Source organism: Bicyclus anynana, chromosome 20 (genome assembly GCF_947172395.1).
Source record: "Bicyclus anynana chromosome 20, ilBicAnyn1.1, whole genome shotgun sequence".
NCBI lineage: Eukaryota > Metazoa > Arthropoda > Insecta > Lepidoptera > Nymphalidae > Bicyclus > Bicyclus anynana.
The window spans coordinates 7,811,903-7,839,859 of record NC_069102.1 but is presented as its reverse complement, the minus strand read 5'-3'; the positions used below and the strand labels follow the sequence as shown (position 1 = coordinate 7,839,859).

At 35.1% G+C, this 27,957-nt stretch overlaps 1 protein-coding gene across 1 annotated transcript in view; it reads left to right on the top strand.

The window, feature by feature from the left end:
* Positions 1-27,444, top strand: part of LOC112045150 (thrombospondin type-1 domain-containing protein 4) — a 107,806-nt gene extending 80,362 nt beyond the window's left edge. The window contains exons 8-17 of the mRNA XM_052887916.1: positions 18,091-18,277; positions 21,013-21,173; positions 21,593-21,901; positions 22,073-22,297; positions 22,388-22,627; positions 22,930-23,077; positions 24,013-24,188; positions 25,753-25,927; positions 26,590-26,655; positions 26,889-27,444. Coding sequence (XP_052743876.1) covers positions 18,091-18,277; positions 21,013-21,173; positions 21,593-21,901; positions 22,073-22,297; positions 22,388-22,627; positions 22,930-23,077; positions 24,013-24,188; positions 25,753-25,927; positions 26,590-26,655; positions 26,889-26,995 — 1,794 coding nt within the window. The 3' untranslated portion in view covers positions 26,996-27,444. The remainder of the gene's footprint in view (positions 1-18,090; positions 18,278-21,012; positions 21,174-21,592; positions 21,902-22,072; positions 22,298-22,387; positions 22,628-22,929; positions 23,078-24,012; positions 24,189-25,752; positions 25,928-26,589; positions 26,656-26,888) is intronic.
* The last annotated feature ends 513 nt before the right edge of the window (positions 27,445-27,957 follow it).

The following is a 27,957-nucleotide window of genomic DNA, read 5'->3' as shown; positions in this document are numbered from 1 at the left end:
TGATGAGTTCATCCCCATCACCACTGAGCTGTTAAGTTTATATTAAACCTGTAGCATGTAGCCTACTACCAGCCAGACTCGGACCAATTAAGAAAACCTCAATCGGCTAAGCCGGGGATCGAATCCAGGACCTCCGTCTTGTAATTCTTCCGCGCATACCACTGCGCCACGGAGACCATCATAGCCTACTTATACCTATGTCCAAAGTTTGGCCTGTTGTAGCCTATAATTTTCTACTTTATATGGGTCATCTTATTCCATCAACAATAATTTTACGTAAACAAAGTATCGCGTCGATTCGAATAGAATAATTTGTCATAATATTATTTCTTAATCATCCATAGACCGTATCATGTTACGATTCATCTTCTCTTACTAAATCATTATAACTGAACTTAAAACAAATCGATGAATATATGCCTAAGGGGTTAAGAAATAATGTTTTATATGTATTGGAAAAGGAACTAGATAGTAATAATTTAACAATCTAAGGTCTTTGTTGTGGCGCCGTGATAGCCCAGTGGATATGTCCTCTGCCTCCGATTCCGGTGGGTTCGAATCCGGTCCAGGGCATGCACTTCTAACTTTTCATTTTCGTTTTAAGAAATTAAATACCACGTGTCTCTAACGGTGAAAGAAAAATATCGTGAGGAAACCTGCATACCTGAAAATTTTCTTAATTCTCTGCGTGTGTGAAGTCTGCCAATCCGCATTGGGCCAGCGTGGTGGACTATAACCCTTCTCATTCTGAGAGGAGACTCGAGCTCAGTAGAGAGCCGAATATGGGTTGATAACGAAGGTCTTTGTTCAAGAAAGCTATCAATCGGTGGAAACTGTGAGATTATTATAAGAGTTAATGAGTTTGTTCATTTCAAATAGGCTTAGCTTACAAACTAAAGATATGGCAAATATTATTTAAACAAAAAAACAAAAAAGTTTGTTTTTTTGTACTCTACCACCGGCTCAGTGGTAGGCAGGCAGGTTGAGAAGAGCCGGCAAGAAACTCAAAAAATATATATATAACCACTTGTCTAGTATTAATTCCAATTCTTGTTTGAAGATGGAAGCCCATCCAATTGCCAGCATCATTGTTATTCATAAATTGTATATTACAATAAGCTTATGAGTAAAAGTAATTAAAAATTCATAAAGTGGTTTCAGATGTTTTAAAGAGTCGCTTCTCAAATGTGTTAGCGTGTGCTAAATTATGTAGGTCATGCTTCCTTATGAATCGGGATTGAGATGCATGGCTTTCGTTGATGTACGTTTAAAGTTTCATCAGATGGATATGGCTGTTGGTTGAGATTTATAGGCCATTCCTAAAATTTATAAATTCCCTGGACAAAATATTGCTTTTTTTATTCCTTACTCGCTAAAGCCCGCCGTGTACTCTGCATGAAATTGAGTTTTCACAAATCCCGCGCAAACCAGTCCCAATCCAGGAAAAATTGAGAAAAATCAGGTATAAAGTTAGACACTATGTTACTTGCCTTCTATATCTTGCAGTCCCATTAAAATCAGTTAAGCCATTCTAGAGATTAGCCCGGACAAACATGTCCCGGACCCATCAAACCAAGGACATTTTGATCCGAAGATACATAAAGATAGAGTCAATGTTCATCTATTAGACTTAATACAATTCATTAGTTTAGTTACAAGCACTTCTAAAACGTATGGTACGCCAATTATTATTATCAATAATGGTGATAATTAAAGTCGAAAACTTACAATTAAACAAGGGTTCCAAACTAACATTTAGCTAACCACAGGAACAACAAGGCATTTCTTAATGAGCATTTAAGATCCAACCTACACTTGACATGGACGACAATGTAAATAAATTAGCAACTTTTTGTGTTGTAACAAAAAGCACAATGAATGAATCAATCTATAATGTTCTTTGTTCAAACAACATGAACAAGAAACTGTATCTACATAATAGAAAAGACGCCACCTACACTTGACTGTCATATTGATTATATTGGTGTACAGCTTGGAAGCAATTTCTTCGAGACATTAAGACCGAAATAATACAAATATACCTAATGAAAATTTATTGGCTATTATAATTTGTCCGAGGTTTTGTCTTCGTCAATTTTGGGCGTTTAATAGCTCAATTTTTGATTTGTACTCACTGTGATTGAAGGAACTGCGACGTAGATCAAACGAACAATACTTTAGATTTTAAGTAGCATTACTAGATGGTTTAGGTTATTTTCATGTTCTTCTAATGCTGCAGCAAAGCGACACAGGCAACTTTTATTATTGGTGCTTTTTTTTTCTTTACAAGTTAGCCATTGACTACAATCTCACTTGATGGTAAGTGATGATGCAATCTAAGTTGGAAGCGGGCTAACTTGTTAGGAGGTTGAAAAGACACATCCCTTACGGTTTCTACACGACATCGTACCGCCTAGCCACGGCCGAAGCCTCCCACCAGCCAGACCTGGAAGTCCATGCAAGAGGCCTATGTCCAGCAGTGGACGTCCATCGGCTGTTAATGATGATGATGATGCTAAAATATACCCCTAAATAAAGTGTTGTGTAGAAACCGAAAGGGGTCTGGATTTTCATCCTACAAACAAGTTAACCCGCTTCCATCCAAGATCAGGTGAGCTTGTAGTCAAGGGCTAACTTGTAAAGAATAAAAAAAGTACAGTACCAAACATAAATACGTAGTTAGTTTGAATATATACAGTAATAAATTTTAATCTCAACATTTTTTTTATTATAAAGCTGAAAAGTTTGTTTGGTTGAACGCACTAACCCAAGGAACTACAAGGATGTGTGCAAAACTGTATTTCACACAAATGAAGTCGTGGGCGTCCGTTATCTAAAGAAATACCTCTTAAAATAATTGTATCCGACAGTTTACAACATTATGCATTACTTTGAAACAGATTATTGACCCTTACAAGGCAGCTAGGACTTGTACAAATTATGACATGAAACCAACCAGCTAGTATGCAAATCAGCCATTTTGTACCAATCTTTAATGGGTTTTGCCGACTCCATTATCAGTGCAAGTCGCGTTTCGTAGCTCCGTACGGTAATACAAAACCGTTTTAACGAGACGTCTTCCCATTTAGTTGTGTCTGTGCCTTTTTGCTCCGGTAATCGGATTACTCTATTTATTTGATCTTAGATTACGCACTATTTTTGGAAGAGCACTTGTTTTGCGGGAAATGCAATATTGTTTTTGTGTTATATATATAGAAAGAAAGAAAGAAAATTATTTTATTTGGACACACACACACATAATACACAAAAGACAACAAATATTTAAAACAAAAGAAAGTAATTTTAAAAATGTAGTGAACTAATAATTTAAAGATATTTAACTAATAAAATAAAATTAAATCCAAAAAAAAAAATGATGAGTGTGGTACAAAATGGTCACCATTATCAAAATGTTATATTGTGTTTTATTTGTAGTTCTTTTGTTTTTGCTACGAATTGACTTCCAATTTCATTGTACTTTTGAGCCAATTATATTTTTAGAGTTTTTTTTTTATATTTTTGTGTATCATGAAAACCGTAAGTTTTAAAAAGTAACTTTATCGAAACTAACTTTTACGTTCATTAAGTGACTAGCAGACGCCACGTGGTTTCACTTGCATATTGCATCCGCCCTGAAAATATGTGTGCGAAATATTACTTATTATTATTATTTTTTTAATCGGTTCGATTTCGGCTCGGTCAAAAAAAACGATACAGTAGATTCTGAGATTACCCTTACGACCTTACAAACTTTTTTAAAAGACGACTATTGACTACATTGGCCCTATAATTCCTATAAAAGTAGTCTTATAGTGTATTTAGTTATTCGAACCTATGCCCTCCGAATCGAAGGCAGTGACCATGTCCACTGGGCTATCTCGGCGTACCTAATGGTGTAAACTATTTAAATACTCTTTTGTTTGTTAATTATTTTTGTTCTTAAATATTGTATTTTGTATTATGAAACAATAACCCGTGCACAGTAAAACCAACTGTGGTTTGTGTTGCACTATGGTTAGGCTTAATTTAAATGTGTTTTTTGTAGAATAATAAATATTTTTTTTATTTAAAAATAAAATAAATAGATTTAACTTGATTAATTTCGAACCATTCCGGGATTTGTATTCATAAACATAGCAAAGAAAGTAACTTTTTAACGAGTTATTTAGCTAACGAGACTAGCAAGATACCCAACATCATATGTTTTGCACTTCGTACTCTCATACTTTTACAACAAGTTCATTAACTAGCAGCGCCCGCGACTTCGTCCGCGTAGACTTCAGCTTTTCACAAATCCCGCGGGAACCATGGATGTTGTTATACATATAAACCTTCCTTATCAATCACTATCTATTAAAAAAACCACATCAAAATCCTTTGCATAGTTTTAAAGATTTAATCATACATAGGGTCAGAGAAAGCGACTTTGTTTTATACTATTTTATAAGCAAGCGGCAAGGCCCTAGTGACACAAATATGTAATTCAAAGAATACCTAACGATGATAAACGGCAACCACTTCATACCAAGATGTGCTGATGATCCAATTAACTCAACACGACAGGGCTGAGGAAAATATATACAACATATTTTTTTTTTTTTTTTTGAAAAATTTCTGAGTGTCATGTAATTATTCGATCAAGTCATCAATATTCTCTTTCAGTGCACTTTCATTTGAGATCCCACTCGAGTATATTTGCAGACATTGGGTTGCCCACTTTCACCCCCCAGAACTTTTAAACGACTCAACCGATTTTCATCAAACATGTCTAAAACATTCGCTCAAAAGTTACCTTTCATACAAGACAAATTAAATTAAAATCAATCTGTTCGTGAGTTATGGTGCACAGGCACACAGATAGAGAGACTTACAGACAGACACGTCAAACTTATAACACCCTTCTTTTAGCGTCGGGGGTTAAAAATAATCATGCATTACAGTATGAAACAATATTTAGGTATGTTGTAGTATTAAATCCTTGTCGGTCGAGTGACTAGTCTGTGTGGTTATGGATAATTTAAGTCCTAGGATCAAGGATTAAGAAGGATTGAGTTTTTAATATCTACTTTAAAAACAAAGTGTAATGTAAAGCACTGTAAATAAATTATGTACATACTCGTAGATCACGAGTCTCCACTCAGAATGAGAGGGATTAGGCCAATAGTCCATCACGCTGGCCCAATGCGGATTGGCAGACTTCACACACCAAAAAAATTGAGAAAATTCTCAAGGTTTCCTCACGATGTTTTCCTTCACCGTTTGGGATAATGTTTACCTACGCTACCTAAAACAGATAATAGTAAAATGAATATGTTACTCATTGCAAACTAACATGCCTTTTTTGTGTCAGCATAAGAAACCATAACATACACAGCCCTGCAAACCACGTTCCTACCTAGAACACTAATCAACCTTGTAATAACCCCAATTTGTTGATCGCACTCCCAGTTATTTTTTTATGGCCGTCTTAATAACGTCTCGTCAAAAAATCAACACAGACCCGTGCCTCAGATGACGACGGCAAAACTCTTAACTGCCATTCGTCACGCCTTTAACCGCAATTAACTATATCGTAAAACCCTGGTGTTAATTTTGAGGATCACCGCCTAAAATATACATACACTCATGTTCACGGAAATAGACGATTAGTTCCATTTGAAGTTTTTTTACTACCAAACCACTAGATTATAGAAAGGTTTACCATTTTTATGCAATGATTGCTTACATCTTCAAGCGAGGTTGTAAAATGAAACATTTGTTTATTTACCTTTCCTTCTCTACCGTGAATTAATTACTAAACCTCAGTAGACGTGGCGCCTGAAGTAGATATGTTAGGCTCATACAAAATATAGCTATTTTCAGCCAATTGGTTAGGATACTTAAGCGAAAAATTAATCTTAATCTTTCCAAGTAATAAAAATATCCTTTTTGACTCTTCATTAAGTGATATCGCAGTCTGGTTAGTTTTGCAAAGATTAAAAAAAGTAAATATTTCCTTACTTAGCCCATAATTGAACAAAGTTTTGTGTTAATCGGATGAAGGTAGAACAATCTTTAAAATATTTTTTAAGTATAACGATTACAAATCTTGAAGATATATTCCCATCAAATTATAATGAGCAGGTACTAAATCGGAGTACAAAGATAAAAAGCAAAAAGAAAAGTCGGATTGAGGTACTCAATTCCATATTCTATCGACAAAAAGAAACTGCTTCATTACGTTTAAAAGTTCCACACTAGTTACACGGGTACTGCAATTATAATATGACAGACCGATTCAAAAAACATCAGAGATTTACGGCGCCTCGCTCCTTTTCACCTATTAATATTCCACATAATAGACCCATAACCCTTTTACATGTCACATCTAATAACCACACGAAGTTTTAATAAAATTATTGTCAAGTGTACAAATATATTTTATGGGACCATAATTTAATTTTTTTTTCTCCTCTTAACCCCTACAATTTCTAACGTACTCTGTCATTAAATTAACTGTTGTAATTTATTGATAAAATTAATAGGTATGGTACTGGTTTCAAACATAATTTCCATCAGCGGTACTTTGTCTATGATTTAGCTTGGATTTATTCAGCTAAAGTTGATTTTACAGTAAAACTACCGGAATAGGTAATTACTTATATGCTTTTAACGTTAGACTTTTTGAAATGTTGCTACCAATCTATTTATTGATACTAAAACTAATACTACTAAAATACAATAAAAATTTTGTAGAAATAATTGAGATACTGTCAAAATAACAGCTTTTAATTAAATGATTTACTAGCGGACGCTCGCGACTTCGTCCGCGTGGAATTTAGTTTTTTACAAATCCCTCGAGAACCATGGATATTTCCGGGATAAAAAAGCATGTGTTAATTCATACTATAATACATCTCAATACCGAATTTCAGCTAATTCGATTCAGTAGTCGAGGCGTGAAAGAGTAACAAACATGCATATCATCAAAATCAACAGTTTTCGCAAATGTCGGGAAACTATGGATTTTGTCGGCATAAAAAGTTAAGCATGTGTTAATCCAGAGTAAAATCTATTTTCATTCCATATTTCAGCCAAATCACTTCAGTAGTAGCGGCGTTAAAAAATAACAAACATCCATACAAACTTTCGCGTTTATAATATTAGTAGGATTACGAAATTTTTGTCTTTTAGTGTTTGTTTATTGATTCTGGATAATTCCCCAAACTGTTGGCTTAATTTTCATGTGTGTTTTTTACAGTTACAGATTATGTAGTGTCCAGAAGTTTCAATCAATCAATATAACTTTACCTACTAAAATAATTATGTTTCAAAGCTTATGTAATCTTTGTGTAACTGTTACAAAATATTATTGTATCAAAACTATTCAATCAAAATGACAAATAGGATTATATTGTAGTTCATAAGTGGAGATTTTATAAGCGTTGTGTGAGATAAACAAAATTTCGCTTGTTGTTCGCGCTTATGGTAGCCATCAATCCCAACGGAAGATTATCTCGAATGTTATTTGTCTTTCGGACACAACCTGATGGCATCCTGACTTGTGTAATTTGTATCAATTACAAAAACAAACATATTGGATGTATTTAGTCATGGAAATTCATGTTTATGGAACCAACTTCAAAAATGGAGGTTCTGTTTTCAACTACATACATATATATGTGTATGTTGGTACTTATAACCGCATATTTTTTTTTAAACTACTGTACTATTGTTGATTAGGCTTTCGTTATTTAAATGCATATTTTTCAGAGAAAGTCTTGGAAAATGATTTGTACAAGCCGTTTTCTTCGTTTTAATATTGTTTGTGTTTGTGATCTACCTAAAAAACGCGCATGTAAAAATTTGAAAGGTTACAAGATACTGTCAGTTGGATTTTTATTTTCAATTTAAAAATCTCAATTCGTTTTCAGAAATTTGCAGAAAACAAAATTTGATGTTTTTCTTGCACTTGACTTCTTGCTCATAAAATTCACGAGCATCTATAAGTCTCTACTAGAACTAACGACATATTGTAACAATATACGTTATTGACTATAACTAATAAAGTTGCCAAAAAGAGCACTTGGAAATTGATATTGTTGATGAACTAGGCTTATTGTAAAAACTAGGTTACGTATTACGGTCTATATTACATTTTTTTTTAAGTTCGGTATTAAATTCAAGTTTATAATCAAATTTCTTTCTTTTCAGAAAGTTCATTTTAAACGTTTAAAAATCTGTTTTAATTTTGATACACACACCAGCATGGAAAGCAAGCTAACCTTTATCTTCATTTACATATAATATTATTATTATTACAACTTAAGTCAAGTATAGATAAAGCCAATCTACCAAGCGTATTTGTCATTAATTCGTTGACGAGTTAATAAAATTTAAGAGGCTTACAGCTACTAATACATATCAAAATGACAAATCCTTTGACACGACACCTCTAAACGCTTTCAACTCTACAGTGTTTGTTTAATGTTGTTTAGGATTATCCATGCGCGGACAATGGATCGGTGTCAATAAATTGTAAACAAATGCGCTCGCTTTGTTAAGCCGCGTCCACATGTCATGCGACTTAAGGCGGCTTCACACGTTAAACCTACTTTGGAACTAGTATGTGTTATTTTTTTTTCTGTAGTAAAACTGTACCAATATACTTCACAAGACTACAATCTAGCCTACTATTTCTTTAGGTCACTTTGTTCACGTGAACTTCAATATAGTACACTATCAACAACAACACGGACAAGTATGTTTTCTGTGACTCCGCTTTAGTCTTTGCACTGTATTCGTATGTGTTATTAACTTACTAGCTGACGCCGCGCGGTTTTACCCGCGTGGTTCCCGTCCCCGTAGGAATACGGGGATAGTATATAACCTATAGCTTTCCTCGATAAATGGGCTAAACACAGAAAGAATTTTTCAAATCGGACCAATAGTTCCTGAGATTAGCGCGTTTAATCAAACAAACAAACAAACTCTTCAGCTTTATAATATTAGTATAGATTATATTACTTATGCATGAGTATTGGACTTTCATTACATAGGTTAAAGAAGATTGCTACTACTATCAAAATAAAAAGAACTTTTTATTTCTTTTTTTATTTAGGAACATTCAAAATGCTTTATTTTATTTAAATTCGTTTATTTCAACAAAGTCTCGTTTACAAAGACTTTCATGCCAACTTCAACGATTAATTAAAAAGCGTGATTGTTACACAAAAAATACTTTTTCACACAAAACTTCATTTAAAATACAATTCAATAGTACAATATTTCTCAATTAAATGCTAGAAGGTAAATGAAAAAAGATACTTGACACTTTTAATTGCTAAGAGTTAATTTTTAAATAAAAAAAATTAATAATGGGTATTTCAATTACAAGATCTCCAAAAAAAGAAGATATCATAACACTAATAAAAACAGTTGACATCAGTTGATCCTCTAATGACGTAACTACACGCGGCTAGTCCCTAAGCAGCTTACTGTAACTGACATCTCTATTATCCCGACGCTGTAACGAGTAGATGTCTCAATGTTGATAGTTATGGAATCATCCGCGCGTTACAATGGCCGAGATTGAATAGAGCGAGGAACAGCTGGCTTATCGCCATTGAGAAGTATTAAAGCGAGTACACATTATTCCTGTAACATTCCAGGCCGTAGGAATACGAAGAAAAAGTAATTTAGTTCCATAGATGCTAGCGAGCAAGGAGGTAAATGCTCTATGCACAATTTTTTGTTTACTTACGTTATATACTTAGATATGTATAGTTTTTACACTTCCTAAACACACAACTCGATATTGTAGATAATATTTAGCTACATATTATATGTTTAAATAACTTTCGTAGTTTAATAAGCGACTAAATGAAATTAAGACATTTGTCCGCCTGAGTTTTGATGCGCTAGTGCCCTATCTCTAGTATAAAATATCGTTGTTGATGACCGATAAAACTTGAAGTAATTGAAGTAATGTTTGGTGCCGGGAAGAACGACTGATGAATGTAGTAGGTTTTAGACTGAAGAGAGTCGAATATATAGAGTTGACTTTCTCCTTCAATAAATGTCTAAGTAAGTATCACATTTTTGATTGCAAGAAATTACAGGCATTGACGTCGAGCATATTAATTAAGTAGATTATATAACATGCTCTTAGGTGCTAGGAATAAACAAGAAGGTAATATTCCCAGACGAGTTCTATCTTCTGCCCTTTCTAGAACTTAGGCAATATTTTTTTAGGTAAAGGCCAAAAAAAATACTAAATTTGCCTAAAGTTATTAAAAATCCATAAACCAGTAGTAGCGAAATGTGTATTGGCAATTATTAAGATTACTACTATCGACTGCATTGTAGATCTCTATCAAAAATTTGTTTTGCTACGCAATCCTTCAATCAATACAGTCTTCAAGCATCCTAAATTATTTTAACAGTTTGAAACATTACTGTCTGTTAACTATTTAGCCATTTGCATGTAGACTTTTAACGGAAGAAATCCTTTTAGAGACTAGTTGACATAGCAAGTTCCTGCTTCCACATTTAAGATTATCCTCGCGTTGCAATTGAGATTCAGTGAAATTGGCGACAGATTTTGGCTTGTTGCCATTGAGAAGGTTACGTCGTACATGCTTAGAACATTTGAACTATGTTTATGTTACTGTACACAAAATTCAAGGATAACGAAGACGTTATATGGGTATATAGTTTAAATTTTTTTTTTACAAAACATGAATATCATCCATATTCATGTAAATACATGTAATGTTTTGTAATTCATGTAATGAATATGGTTTTCAATAAAGCTAGTAAACCATCATGTTAAACATGACACTAATTTAATATTTTTCCTTCATTGTTTGAGACACGTGATATTTAATTTCTTAAAATGGACATAACTGAAAAGTTAGAGGTGCATGCCTCGAACCGGATTCGAACCTACACCCTCCGGAATCGGAGGCAGAGGATCCACTGGGCTATCACAGCTCTCAACAAATAAACCTGAAATTTTGAATTTTTACAATATAATTATGATTAATTTACTAAATCGATAAGTAACATCATAAGAATTTGTTTTGTACGCAGACATTGAAAAGATCCAGAATCGCATACGGTCAATGTAAAAATACATCCGATGAATATCAGATAGCAATGAAATAAAATGCATGAGCCGCATTAAAACGTATAAAGTTTCCTGATTGCAAATAAGATGCTTACTGTAATCTTGAAATACGCGTAATTGCATACCGTATGCATATCAAAGAGATTGAAATATGACAAATTAATGCTAATGTTATAATCCGTGGCGAATGCGAAACGTTTAATGCGATTCAAAGAGAGCCTAGTATAAAGATATCAATAGGATTTAGGCACTGGCTGCTATTCAAACATCAAAGCCGATGTTTGTATTTGCCAGCTATTATGAATCACGCTAAAGTGTTTTGCTATTAGTTGGGCTTTTCGTAAATAGTTGGTTTATTAGTAATTACTAAATAGACAGATTTTGGTTTGCTATTAATAATAAAATAATAAAAAAAACCTTTATTCTAGTATTACAATTTTAACTTACAATCTAACATAATTGAAAATAAATAATTACACTAAATACAAGCCGCCTGTACGGCGTTGGCCTCCCCCAAATCTTTCCATATTTTCCTGTTTCGGGCTGTACGCATCCAGGCCGTGCCACTAGTTTGTGAGAAGACGTCTTTCCATCTCCTTTTCTGACAACCTCTTTTGTCTTTGCAAACGCGGGCTGTCAATGTCAAAGTCATTCATTGCATAAGATGTCATTGTCAAATATAATTATTAATATAATTAATTAGATGTGTCAAGTTAGTGTAATATCAAAGGGATAGGAATAATTGTCCACCTATAAGTAATTTAACTGATTAGGAAAATATAGATTTCTTTGAAAATTGTTCTCATGAGTTCTTCTTAATTGTCCTAATTTATGGCCAATTTTCAGTTCTGTATCATTTGTATAATTTGAGCCCGAGTTTGTATAGAGACTGGGTTTCTCTTTTATGACTAATTATTACCTGCCTACCTGGCTTTTATTAATTTTATTAATTAAAATAATGACCAAATGCAAAATTCTATCATAAAATTGATTTTATTGGTTTTTAATGGAACCTTTTATGTTAATCGCAATTTAATGTAGCTATTTATTTTATGAATAATTTATTATTATGATTCGTCAAGTTAAATTTATACTTTAAATTAATAAACAACAATTTAAATTTACTTCATTGAAAGTAAAAAAATACCCTATGTCAATGCGAAAAGGTTTAAACAACAACTTAAGAAGCTTATTAACTGAGCTGGATTAAGGGTGGGATACAGAAGGCAGTTATTCTTGAGACGGCGCGTATTGTGAGGGGGTTCTCACTCTGGAACTCTCACCACCGGTTGCTTGGGCATACACTAGTGTTTTGTATTCTATTAGCATTATTAAAAATTAAACAAAAAAGAACAAATAAATAAATGAGAAAAAATTAATTACCTAGGTACCTTGACTTGAATTGTATTACAAACATTCTATTCGAAAATATAGTTTAATAAAAGCTATGAATAATACTGAGCTTAAATAAACAAGTGAAAAAAATGTTGATTAATCCATCAATGTTTTATGTACGTATGTAATTGTATCTTAATAAAACGTTCAATTTGACATTTCATAAATTGTAAATAATCATGAATGCAATTAAATTAAAATCGTAAAATAATTTTAATTACTATAAATTATTAAATCTCTGCGTTAAGTTTCTTCTAGTGGCGGCCATATAGCATAGGAAATGTGTACGTAATCTACAATAAATTACCTTCGTGGTTTAATCCGAAAACAAGAGAAGATGACGGGACTATACATCATTTTCCTGATTATCGTAAGTATTCTTAATGATTATTTATACCTACTTATTGCATAAACTTATGTATGTCTTTAAATACTAGCTGACGCCGCGCGGTTTCACCCGCGTGGTTCTCGTTCCCGTAGGAATATGGGGATAATATATAACCTATAGCTTTCCTCGATAAATGGGCTATCTAACACTGAAAAATGACAATGAAAAATGACAAATAGTCAACTGACATGTCAAAAGTGCTTGTAAACTGAGCCTACTTGAAATAAATGAATTTTGAATTTTGAATTTTTTGAATTCTGAAAGAAATTGTCAAATCGGACCAGTAATTCCTGAGATTAGCGCGTTCAATCAAACAAACTCTTCAGCTTTATATATTAGTATAGAAGATCAATATATTTAGCATCAGTGGGATTTGGATTCATAAAGTTCAAAATTCCAACTTCACTGTAGTTAGTAGGGTTTAGTAAATTATTTACAGTACCTGTAAGATTTTTTTCTATCATATCATATCTAAAGTGGCAATGGGCGGGGCACGTAGTTCGAAGAGCCGATGGACGTTGGGGTCCCATGGTGCTGGAATGGCAACCTCGCACTAGAAAGCGCAGTGTTGGTCTATTCCTCACTAAGTGGACTGACGACATCCAGCGAGACGCAGGGATTGGCTGGATGCAGGCGGCTCAGGATCGAGATGTTTGGAAGTCCCTACAACAATAGGACTATATATGATGATGATGATGATATACTTTGTATTTTATAGACATTATTAAGAATTAAAAAAAAAGTGTAAAACAAACGCAAATGAGAGGAACAATCTCATCAATATAAAAACAAAAGAGATTATATTACTTCCTTAAAAGTGTTTTACTAATATAATCCACTCTAAAGTAACCATTAAAATAACATAAAACCAGCAGGCGATAAACCAGAATTTACCTAATAAGGAATGATTAACAAGACAACATTTGCCTAATTAAGAGTATATTAAAGCATTAACAGATGCTTGGGCAATATATTTTGGCATTTATATAATTAATTTATGTTGTTTTCGAGTTAAAGTTATGGATGGCTTTGACAATGAAGACAATTATTACGGTAATAAAACTCAGTAAGCTTTTAAATCATGAAAGAGCTTACCTATTTACCTATTAGTAGTAAAGTACGTATTGAAAATCGCTAAAAAAGGTCAATTTGATTTCCTGACAGACAAACTTTCCCTGTCAAATTAATACTGTCATTTAAGCAACAATACATATTCTTATCAATACTAAGGATATAGGGTATAGGATAATAATATTCATAAAACCTTTGACGACCTCTGGCACAGCAGCGCAGTAATGCTGTGATTTTCAATAGAGAGATCCTGAGTTCGATTTAGGATTGAATACCTATTCATTGGCTCTGGTCTAGTCTGGTGGTAGGCATCGACTTAGTGGCGTGCATAAGGGTTATAACTAGAGTAGGCATTCAACGTAAATTGGAAAACTCCTTCTCCAAGTTTGTGCGTCATCAGGGTAGGCAGTGCATTTTTGTATCTATGGAGTGCACCTATATAATATACGTGGTAACTGGGTGTAGTAGCACATCCAGTTACCACGTATACAGCAAAGACAGAGGTATGTATGGGTAGAATAAACATGACATCGCTTTAATTAGGCATCGTTTTTGTCTACTTCGATATTGTTGAATAAGAAAAATATACAACAGTTTTTTTTTAATATATATGTTTTTATTGTTTGAGAATACAATAAGGAACTTAAGCTAACTTATCCTAATAACTATACAAATCATGCCCACGTGGAATAGTGGTATATGTTTTCTGTGATAGTCTCAAGAGTACTGGCCGTATCTCCGCGCTGGACAGCCTGGCGTGTAAAATGGCCAGGCCTTTTGTCGCCAGTCGAGGCAACTAGCCGCGGTGAAATGAATGAATCTATACTCCTATTAATATTATAAAGCTGAAGAGTTTGTTTGTTTGATTGAACGTGCTAATCTCAGGAACCGATTTGAAAATTTTTTTCAGCGTTAGATAACCTATTTATCGAGGAAGGCTATAAGCTATATATTATCCCCGTATTCCTACGGGAACGGGAACCACGCAGGTGAAACCGCGCGGCGTCAGCTAGTATAATATACATATATTTCAGTATTGTTTTCTCCTAAATCTAAAAGCAAGATACACGCTAAATGTATTCTGACAGGTAATAGGTACGTTTTACACTTAATCCTAATTAATTGTCTATTAATAAACGTTTTCAATTACTACCGCATTTGATTTATCGATCGATATATTACAAATTATTTAATAAATCAATTATGTAATAATTTATAGCATGCCGTCGAGATTAACTGAATTAATTACAATATTATCCACATTACATAATTTGATTAAAAATCAAAAGAGCGGTATCGTCTGTTGATATATGATGTAAGACTTATTAGATACAATTGAATACATATCTATAATATAACTAAAATGAACTAGAAATTCCTACATAAATTAAAATAACTCACTTATTCTAACGATTTTTCGCAGGTTAATTTTTCCTTGACTATTCAATTTATCATCATTAGGCAAATAAATATCGCACAAAATATTTTTTTTTATCGAAAAAGATCCTAGAACCGTCTACCTACTAATAGAATACTTTTGTAATGCAGATCAACTTGTTTATTTTGCAAATAAAACTATTTAGGCGTAAAATAAAATCGGCGCCGTTTTTATCATAAATTTGATTTTACCGGCTCATTTACATTGGAATTGAGTCATTAAGCCAGAAATAAATTACAACAACTTAACATTTTTTTAGTTGATAATAATGAAATTTTACCTTTTAGGGCGAACGAATTTGAATTTGAAGTATTTTGTGCTAAAGAGAAACATTTTGGTTTATTTATTCAACAAAACTGTACATGCAATAAAGCCGCATATTATGTAAAATTTAAATAATACATACTAATCTGTTATTTTCTAATTTAGTAGTAGTTTTATTCAGTTTTCATTTGCCATATTTTTAAATAAGATACTTAACCTTTCAGTGTTAGGTTTTACTTGTGTAGCTATTGAGGCTTTTAAATTTTTATTTGGATCATGACCTGCTCAAGCGATATTTCATCATCATCATCATTGTCAGCCGATGGACGTCCACTGCTCGACATGGGCCTCTTGCATGGACTTCCAAACAAAACGGTCTCGAGCCGCCAGCATCCAGCGGCTCCCTGCAACCCGCTTGATGTCTTCAGTCCACCTAGTGGGGGGTCGACCAACACTGCGCTTTCCGGTGCGGGAATTATATACAAGCGATATTTGTATTGCACAAATTGTGGCACTGATGGCAATGTCACGTAGCAATATGCTGAGTTACAGTCTGTTTCATGTAGGATGATGCGGGTGGTTCGTTTCACTCTCGAAAGTTTGCCTCGATTCACGATAACAGTACGTATTATCTGTCTGTCTGTCACCGTGCCCATGCTATCTGAAAAAACTCTTTAGGATCTATTTCTGAAGTATACCACACATCGCATTGACCTGGCGCAAAGTCTGATTACGTTAAATGTGTAACATGTTTAAATTATTCTGTACTTTAAATTATTATATTTTTTTGCCACCATTCCACGTGGGCATAATTTGTATATGTATTGAGAGCCGTGATAGCCCAGTGGATATGACCTCTGCCTCCGATTCCGGAGGGTGTGGGTTCGAATCCGGTCCGGGGCATGCACCTCCAACTTTACAGTTGTGTGTGCATTTTAAGAAATTAAATATCACGTGTCTCAATCGGTGAAGGAAAACATCGTGAGGAAACCTGCATACCAGAGAATTATCTTAATTCTCTGCGTGTGTGAAGTCTGCCAATCCGCATTGGGCCAGCGTGGTGGACTATTGGCCTTACCCCTCTCATTCTGAGAGGAGACTCGAGCTCAGCAGTGAGCCGAATATGGGTTGATGACGATAGACGACGATAATTTGTATAGTTATTAGGATAAGTCAGCTTAAGTTCCTTAATGTATTCTCTCACAATGTAATTATTATTATTATTGTATATTATCCGTTTTAATTATTAATTTCCTTCAATTCTCATGATATGAAGCAGATAACCAGAATACCTTCTCATGCGTAGGCCTCCTCCAAAACAGTTATTTTTTTTCTATTTTTGGTGGACTCTCTCCAGTCTTTACCAGCAATGGTTGCTATATTATCCATCTAGAAACTGGTATACCGGCCCCTTCAACGTAGCAACCTTTCAAAAGATTCAAGTATACAAATACAAAATATTGTCATTCTTTCAGTAACACAATCAGTGTGATCTATAGTACTGTATGTTTGTACAACACAGATGACATCTCGTTGAACAGTATCCAACCATTACTATAATTGCACCGTCTCGTCATCTGTCATCAGTTGGCTGTCGCGAGGACTCAAGCCTCAACAATATTATTACACATTCCGCTACTGTGTTTTGACACGTGAAGGAACGGTAATTTTTCAATCTCCAATTATAGATCTACGGCTTATTTATAAACATGGTTTAGGATTTAAATCCCTAATTTCTTTAAAGTGAAGTGAACTTTAAACATTAGTGTTTGGGTTTACTTATATTTGAAGAAAATTGAGGTTTAAATCTTTATCCGTGTTTATGAACATAGGAGTCTGTCTGTGTTGGAAAGACCTCAGTCTATTGATGGTTATTGAGAACTAGCGGACCCGGTCAAGCTTCGCTTTGACTTATTTGCACTTCTTCCCTACTCTTACCTTATCCTACGCACTCCATCCATCTATCCATTTACTTTAGATAGGTGAGCCCGTTCTTGAGTTATAAAATTACAACAAAAAGTGGCATTGATTTTGATATATTTTGTCAATCTTTTAATTGCGGATCAAACAGTAAACCGGTCTCTACATTTTGTACCACCGCTATGTTTTGAAACCACGTAAACTATACCTCTGGATCAATGAGGCAGTTTTTGACTGTCAAGTTTAAGTGCCTAAGTAAACCTTGATAGCCAAAAGTTGTCTTATTTTAACACTTTTCCTCAGTCTTTTAGTAGCATTGAGGATCAGTCAGTGATCCGATATCAGTCTCAATATTACATAGTCTCAAATCCATGTCTCCACCTTTGTGTTTTGAAACCACGTAAACTGAAACTCTAGATAAATTAGGCAGTTTTAAGTCAAGTTTAGGTGCCTAATCAAGCTAAAAACTGCCTATTATTTTAACACCTTTCCTCACCCCTGCAGGTGGTGGGTCGTGACGCAGTGCTGGCGGTGGCGGGCCGCGAGCGTGACGTACGCTGCGGCAGGCGCCTGGTGTCGGGCCTGTTCGCCCGCCCGCGTCTACCCCTCGGCTACTCCTATGTCACTACGGTGCCCACCGGCGCTTGCAGACTCAACGTGTCGGAAATTGTGTCGAGCGATAATTATATCGGTGAGCTTTTAAGTAATTTTGCAGTGAAATCTATCCACGAGGTAACGATCCCATACAATCTTTAGAAGGTGAGTACACTCATCTCCATTCCTTTATCCCACTTAAAAGTGGAAGGAAAGGAAATTCACTATACAGCGTTAATAAAGGAGTTTGAATTTTTATTGTATTTCAATTTATTCCAATCGCAAGAGTATCCTAGGCTAGGTGACGAGTTTCGTTGTTCATTTCAACGTTATACGTAGTATAATTTTACGTGAAATCTGCCAAATATTTTCCATATGTAACCAAGTTCCAAAAATAGGGAAGTGTATGTTTGTTTATCTTTGACGTTTATCCTTACCTATTCAATTATTATGAATTTGGCATGTACACGTTGTCAGGTATACAGTCTAACTTTCATTCATTGTCATCGTCATTATATCAACCTTTTCCATTCACCTCTCATCATCATCATCTCCTTTCCCTTATCCTACTTAAGTGGTGGTCGGAAAAATATGTCAATCTTTTGTTTTGACATATTTTGACACAGTTTTGGCTAGTGATTTTATGACCGGCCGCCTGCCTGACGTCGTCCTTGGGAATTCTCAGTTAGGTGGGTATTTTTAACCGCCACCTTTCAGTTCAATGGGCATCTCATTGGTAGTGGATTCTTTGTCGGAATGTGGGTAACACTATGTGTAATTTTAATGTGTAATTTTGCTACCCACTTGCGACGTTTAACCTTAGTCGCCTTTTACGACATCCATGGGAAGATATGGAGCGGCCCTATTCTTACACCGGGGACCGCACTTTTCCATTCACCTCTATCGTACGTTAACTCATCACTTACTCCATTCTCATTAGGTACATAATATCTTCTCTCTTTTGTAAACTTCCTCTTCTCTCCTCTTGTGTTTCTATCTCCATTAGTAGTTTTACCATTCTTTTTATAATGTGACTTTCATCCATCCACTTCACGAGCCGATACTACGCTAACCTATTACTCCTCAACATTTCCCGTGACTATCATATATTACGAAAAAAAGTAGCGTTCCCGAAATAGAAATATAACTTTGTAGGCATTGTTTCATTAGGTGAAAGAAGTTGTCTTTACATATATGATTAATCCAAAGTAAGCAATATTTGTTTGTAGGAACATCCTCAATTAGAGCTGTTGAAAATATCATTACTCAACCATAGTCACGTGACAGATTCACATTCGCGTTAGACATCCATTTGTTCACAGTCAATGGTCCTTTGATGAAGCCAAATGGGCCGCGAACGTTAGGTTAGTCGCTTATCAATCAACGTTGCCCATCGGATTGCTCATAAATCATTCTTAAATGCAACAATAGGGACGCCCACGTTGTTCTGTGCGATTACCAACAGATCCCGTAACCTTGCATTGAATTCCGCGTTATTTGGAATCAATTAGCTTCCGAAGTTGTATTGATCATTTCGGGCTTTAGTATGTATGTTTGTTGATTTTGTTAGTATTTGAAGTGCATCGTAATAGATGATGTAACCATGAATTTAATAAATGGTGGTGCTTGTATCCACCATGCTATTCCAACGCGAACTGGCTGAGTACATAACGGTGTCCGATGTTTATAAGATTGTCCAAGACCAACGTCCTATTTCTCTGAGGATAGCTTAGGAGGCTTTAATAAATAGTGTGACCCATGACTCGGCCTCGACTCTATAGTCTAGCAAGTTCGTTCATGACACTTCCATGATATGCGGACGACGGGGAGAAAGACTGCGCGGGTGTGAAATCGTGCATGCGGGGAAGTGAGGTGCATCAGTCGTGGGTTTTTCATTCATCGCTACACGCTCCCTGGCCCGCGTGGACCATAGGGAGTGTTACGAACGAAGTTGCGAAGCTATAGCGACCTTATGCCCATATGTTATCCCCTAGATCAACGAGGCAAATATTCGCTATAAATATTCCGCATTATTTCTAAAATATAGTATAATAAAATAAGAATAAGGATACAACATTTGAATAAACTGATGCTCGATACAATTTAGTCGGAGTAAACTCGTAAATACAAATTCGATTACGTATTTCGTACAACCAACAGTATACTAACTCGATCCGTTTGAACCAAGGCCAAAGGTTGGGGTCAAGAATAAGATACCGGCGTGTAGGTTCGCAATAATTCCTGGCCACGTAAACTTGAGGTATGCTAACAAGCTATGAATGTTGCGATGTGCCGTTGAATAACATTACCAACATTAGAATTGTACATTGTTCAGATTTTATATTCGTGAGTTAAGTAACTGATATTCTTGGCTTCAGTCTTTTTACGTAATAAAATAATTTTAAGATTGTCTTGTGTTTCAATAGTATAAATGTTTTCTTTGCATGCGGTTATCAGGTTAAAATGATTCAAGGTATTTGGCCAGTCAGAAGAGTTTTCAAATCGGTCCATTCGTAAATAAGATTCCTCTTTATACCTACTATTAGTGTCTTTATACCTACTATTAGTGTAAATTGTTTTCTTTTTATCATTCTATATCTATTTCTGTTTCTTTACATTTTTGGGAAAATTACCTACGTCATAAAAATACTGTCCTTATTTTGGTATTGGATATAATTAATTTGTACTATTTCATTGTTTTTTTTTCTTTTATTTGGATGATTCTATAAATTCCTATGAGAAGTCCAGCCCTGTAGTGAGCCTTTAAAGAGGCTGATGATGATTATTTTTTATATGTATTGACATAATGACAATTAATGTGATTTCTTGTAGCATTGAAGATTTCAAATGGATCATACATAATGAATGGCGAGTTTGCTGTAAGCTCTCCTGGAACATACGAAGCCGCTGGTGCCAGGTTCATATACACGAGAAATGTTGGACTAGACTCAGTCTTTGCATCGGGTCCTATACAATATCCAATCGATATAATGGTAAAATCTTAATCCTCTATCTCTCAATATAAGAGCGGTTATGCACTGCATCTGATTTTGTAAAATAACGGATATAATAAAAACTGGTTACAAATTCGGATATGGGTTATGCACTAATCCGATCTCTGATCTAAATCCAATTCTCCGCTGTCGAGATCTGGCGATATATTGAATTGGAATTCGAGGCACAATAACTTCTGTCATCCAATTTCTCTCCATCATATGAGAGGTACTCTGGGGTACTCTCATAATGATGGAGACAGAAGTGGGATCTAGATTATTTTCAGGAAATCAGATCGGATGCCGTGCTTAAACGCTCTAAGGATAGTCAAAGACTGCCAAAATCATTACCTTTTCTTTTGGCTTCGCCGTTCTTCGATTTTTCAGAATTTTTAAATATATAATGGTTCTTATTTTAGGTTTTATACACTCAACCTAATCCAAGCATAAAATACGAGTATTTCACTGAATCACTGCCGGGTCAGGTCGATGTTGAGCCAACCAATGCTGACTTACCAGAGCCTACAGTTTCTCCTAAGCATACAAGACGACATCATAGTTACGAAACATATCCAAGATCTGGTATCAGACATCTAGATTCAGCTGGACTGATAAAGGAAAATCCAGTTGAGAAGAGTTTTGAAGAAAACATTGTTGGAGGAAGGAAATTCATGTGGAAGATTTTATCTTATACTCATTGTTCTAGAAGTTGTGGTGGAGGTATCCAAGTAAGATTTAATTCTTTTCATTTTTCTTTTTGGTCGTATTCTTCGTTTCTGATTGTCAAGTCCCTTCTCTGATATTTTACTATTTGATTTAATAAGATATATAATAAGATGAATAGTTTTTTCAATATAACGATCTAAATAGTAAATAGTTCACGTATTATTTTATTTTAGGTAGGGAAATATAGATGTGTCGAAGCAAGTTCAGTTGGAGATCGGGAAGTATCGTCTCTGCATTGTTCAGGTTCACCACCTTCGGCTAAAAGACGTCGATGTGGTCAAGGCCCTTGTGCGCCAAGATGGCGGGCAGCCGCCTGGTCTTCTTGCCCTAAATGTGGTCCAGCTACTAGAACTAGAATAGTCGGCTGCGTACAGGATCATTCTAGAGGTATCACGAAGGTAATATAATTATAATAACCAATTCTCTGTCTTTTTTAATTACGTTTTAAAGTTAATATGAATATAAATGACCTGAACATATTTTTGTAGATTAGCGATCACAAATGCCTATCACTCAAGCCAATAACGACAGAAAAGTGTAATATACCTGATTGTGGACTAACTCCAGGAATCAGACAAGTAGATCGTAGTAACTCACGAGTGCAAACCGACACTTTTAGAGATGGACCAGTTTATACCATAGCGGTCGATGCATCAAAGACAGAATTAGGTCCTGAATATAGTTTTAATACTGGAGTTGGAGGCTGGCTTCAAACTGACTGGAGTGAGGTAAGAGGAAGCATTCAATAATGATTTTTTCTTTAATGAGATATCCTTATACAAATCGTACCCACGTGGAATCGCGGCAAGAGTAATGGCTGCATTTCTGAGATGGCATTTACGCCAAAAATTACCCAGTTCTTCTGTCAACAGTTGCAACTAGCAAAGAAACCATTCAGATATTTTTTTTGGCACTGCGAATTCATGGTCAAGGGTTTCCACGACAAAAAATAAAACATGTACTCGTAGCTCGTGTTCAAAATCGAATTATTATAGAGAAAATAATTATGTATGTATTTCTATTTTTACAGTGTGTAGGTTGGTGTGTAGGAGGAGGTCTACAAACCAGAGCAGTCCGGTGTGCCGACCCCTCCGGTTGTCCTCAAAACTCTCCAGATACATCTCGTACATGTACTCCTAGAACGATTTGTGACCCTCATGATGGGCATTGGTTCACTGGTAATTTATTTGTCTGTTACAATATTTACTAACTGCACTACCTAGGATGTTTGCCATAAGTTGCACACCTCGAGCTCTCTCTTTAGTTGAGTTGGAATAGAGAACAGAGCGATATTTTAGATTCCAGGCTATTGGTCGATGTATAGACAGTAATTGTCTATCTCTCCTGACGAGTAGGTCAGGATACCTATGGTATCCTAGGCCTACCCTGGTGTTCATAAGCTTTGACTTTCTTTATCTACTTTATTGTTTTAAGACCTTGAACTTATTTCTACGTTTTCCATTACCTTATTTTTTTATTCAGTAGTTATCTTGATACCTTGAACCGCAAAAGTTACGTCTGATTCTGAGATGATGCATGTTATGCGTTCTTGATTTCCTCAAGTTATAAATTATTTTGTGTTATTGTGTAGATAGATAATCGTGTTTATCATTATTATTGATGAAATAAGCATGAGATCACTTTTATTGATAAACGTGAGTACATTGTCTACGTCTAACTTTTATCTTGTTTATTGTATTATACTTTTGTTTTAGTTGTATTATGAATATTCGAGCAATTGATACGGCATAGATATTACGAATATCTCCATCAAACTAGTTAGAAAAATATAATTAGGTATCAGACTAGTTTCGTAATACTAAATATTAAATTCTACGCCTAAATTACTAGGTTTCATGAATTCTGGAAAGATTAACTAAAGTGTTTTTCATATAGCATGGGTACGGTGACAGTTGTCTTATGACTTCCACAATACTTTCAACTTTCAAGAGTGAAACGAACTGTCACCCGCACCATGTTATGTACTATTAACTTAAACCCTCTCATTCTGAGAGGACACTTAAGCTCAATAATCAGGTGAATAAGGGTTGTTAAAAATGATGAGCAAATATTTATTCTGTACAAAACCTTTTAGAACTTTTAATAATTGTAGGTGAATGGTCAGCTTGTACATCGTCTTGTGGTGGAAAGCAAGTTCGCGGGGTGCTATGCATCGGTGGCACCGGGAGACATCTTCGCGATTCAGCGTGCAAGGACACCAAGCCTGAGCATGAGAGGAGCTGTGGTGGTGAATGCACTCCCATTTGGTACACCAGTGAGTGGGGTCAGGTAGGTAGACTACTGTATTATAAATTTGTAAAATTTTTAAAAATAAAACGCAATATTCTGATTGACCTTAATTTTGAAGCGTCAATAGATATTTTTTAAAATAATATTTTTGTCTTAATATGACCGATAATCCCGTTTCCCTCCAATTAGTACGACAACAGTCCAGCGGTAGTGGCGTGCACAGGGTTTTTACTAGGGTAGGCATTATACGTACAAAATTGTAGAAAATATAATTTTCTCCAATACAGGTTCGCAATGAGTGCTCAGGGTAGGCAATGCATAACAGTGAGGAACAAAGTACAACCACTCGGTGATGAGTCCGGTCCCTTTACTATTAGCTATTGCGGCTTCTTTTGACTGTTTTTTTTTAATTACAAATAGATGGACCAACTCATGTTAAGTAAAACACCCTCGCCTACATTGTGACACTTCAATCTCAGGAATAGGTTATACAATGCGCTACCTTAAAGCGCTCTTTAACCTGATGCATTATGAAAAGCTCACATTTCCATAATATAACATAAAATTGAAAATTTTTAAAAACCCTCAAAGGTCATGAAATTATTACACTCTCGAACAAGACATTGACTTTCTCAGCGCGCTTTCATCCGAGACCCCACTCGAGTAGGTATATTTGCCGACATTAACCCCCAGAACATTTAAACGGCTCAACCAATTTCCATCAAACATATCTAATAACACTCGCACATAAATCACCTTTCACACAAAATAAAACAAATTGAAATCGCTTCATCCTTTCGTGAGCTATGGTGGCACAGACAAACACGTCAAACTTACCCCTCTTTATGCGTCAATGATTAAAAAGCAGACAAGATCACAGCAATGCTGCTTAACAACTGAATTAAATGACTGTGGTATAGCTTGGCTGATTCCATTCCTTCGTAACACTCCCGATAGTCTGCGCGGGCCGGGAGGGGGTAGCTATGCCCCGCGCATACGACTTCACTTCACAACAGCGCAGTCCTGTTGTTTTAACGCCTACCTTCAAAAATTCAAAATTCAAAATTCAAAATTCATTTATTTCAAGTAGGCTCAGTTTACAAGCACTTTTGACACTTCCCTTATAGTCCTAGTCTCGTACCAATCATTCTTAACGAAGTTTAGTTTCATATACAAAATACATAGTAACGTATGTTGTAGGCATATCTTTCTTATAGAGTACCTAGGGCAAACAGTGTAAAATATTTCAAACTTTTTTGCATTACGTAATGTGGCTGAATATTTAAAAAGTTATATGTTCATGTATTGTTAGTCCAATCAATGAGGAACGCACTTCTTTTTTATTTTGTTAACAAGGTACGCGAACATCGCCGTGCGTTAAATCTAGTAGTAAGTATTTTTTATTTGAAGACAACCCTAACGTTGTTTGAGTCGATTTAATAAAAATAAAAACTGTAGGCTAATAATTATGTTCAAACTGAATTGCGCCGTATTGTGTCGTAGCGAGAGTTGCTATTTATTTTAATGACTTTGGGGAGTGAATCTTCTGTACTTGTACATATGTTTTCTGTGTACGAGCTACTAATACTTGTACTACTTACAGTGTGTAGGCAACTGCACTCTCGGAGTCGGAGTACAGAGGCGGACAGTGGTGTGCGCGCGCGCCGACAACGCTGCCACCAGTGATATCGAGTGCCCTTCGCCGCGACCACATGCGCATCTTCCCTGCGAGCCTAAGTGTGCTACGGAACCCACCCTGCCACCAGAGTTGGCTATAGGTAGGAAAAAACCTACAAAATTTGTACTGTAGTTCTTAGAAAAAACTCAGTAGGTATAGCTGGCCCGAGATGCGAACTCAGGACGTCGTGATCCGAAACCACATAAGATAACCACCAAACCAAAGCAGTTAAAAAACAAACATTATTTCTTTATAATGTACATTTGATTCAATATTTTACTTTTAGTTCCTCTTTTTGTGACGTTTGCAGGTAGCCATTGAACCTCCAAAACTTTTTTTAACAGAAAACCACCGATTTTTTGCCTTGGCAATCACTCTGGTGCACAAATTAGACGGATTATTTGTACTTTCATGCGAATTTAAAATATATTTTAGATATTAACTGACCCAGCAAACATAGGCGTATATGGGGGGGGGGTCCGTGACCATCCTGGAATGGTCCAGTGCCCACCCCAGTGAAAACGAATTTTCTATGTTCAGTGTTGACTCTCCTCAGCCAGGCCCACCGTAGGAAATAATCCTAGATACGCCAAGGCCAGCAAACGTTGTAAAAATTTTGTGGTTGACCACATGAGATTGGCCGATTCCCAGGCTTACCTGATATGCACACTTTCATAGTAAATGCTCAGAGGAGCTTGACAAAAACATCTCGACACGAGAATTTTATATATTGAATAAATATTTTACTTTATTTTATTTCAGAGTCCCAAAAAGCGGTTACCGAAATTCAAACCACACAAAAAAGTACTACAATAAGCATTAAAAAAGGTATATAACTCAAACTCAAAATTTCTTTTAATTAGGCTTTGTTTACAAGCATTTTTGAAACGTCAAGATATGTCATGATTGAATGGTGTTAATTAAAGTCTAAAAACGTAAAATTAAAATTACGAGGGTACCAAGAAGAGCCCGCAACAAACGTGCAAGAATAGTTATTGCTTACTTATTATTTATTTACATAATTAATAATTAATAATAATACTTTTTTATTTATTTTACAGACTGTGAAGACAAATTGCCAAACTGCGCGCTTGCCGTTCAAGCGAGACTTTGCCATTATAAATACTACATACAAAACTGTTGCGATTCCTGCAATGTGCCGTCATAAAACAATCACAATGTACATAAATACGATGTAATTTTCCAACAGTTCGACGAACAATCTCATAATATAGTAGTCGAGACACACGGACGCGTGTCTACCCAATTCGAGCGATCGATTGACTCAGCGACAGTATCTTTACTGGACCCATTAAGGGTCATTTTCATATACCCGAGCCTATACGAGATAGTATTAATAAGAAATGTAACAAATAATTAACACATAAGTGTAATTAATAAGGAATTTAAAATTAATTGATATAAAAATAAAATTAATTGATATAAAAATATATTTTGGTGTGATATTTAAATTATGTTCATTAGATAATGTTATACGTAAGAAATATATAAGGATGTTGAAAGAAATATAATAATGAATTTAAACCCGTAAGATTCATGAGATATTTGTACTGATATTGTAAATAGATAACAAATAAAATAAAATTATATATTTTACGTTTTTTTATTTATATACATCATTGTCTTATATTCTAATTTTGATAATATATTTTTATTCAGTAGTTTTTTACATAATTTTTTTTTAATGATATATATCTATACTAATATTATAAAGCTGAAGAGTTTGTTTGTTTGTTTGTTTGTTTGATTGTTTGATTGAACGCGCTAATCTCAGGAACTACTGATCCGATTTAAAAAATACTTTCAGTGTTAGATAGCCCATTTATCGAGGAAGGCTATAGGCTATATATTATCTTCGTATTCCTACGGGAACGGGAACCACGCGGGTGAAACCGCGCGGCGTCAGCTAGTAACTAATATATGAGTAACTAGCCTTTTACACTCCACGTAACACCCTCCGTATATTCATAATAGGCTGCATTAAAACTAATATCATTGATACCACAATAAGTCCTATAAACATCATTTCATTGGTATTACCCAATTGCTTAAGATGCTTGTTTTCAGTCTTTGGATACAATGCCATAGCAAGAAACGCAAACGCTATTG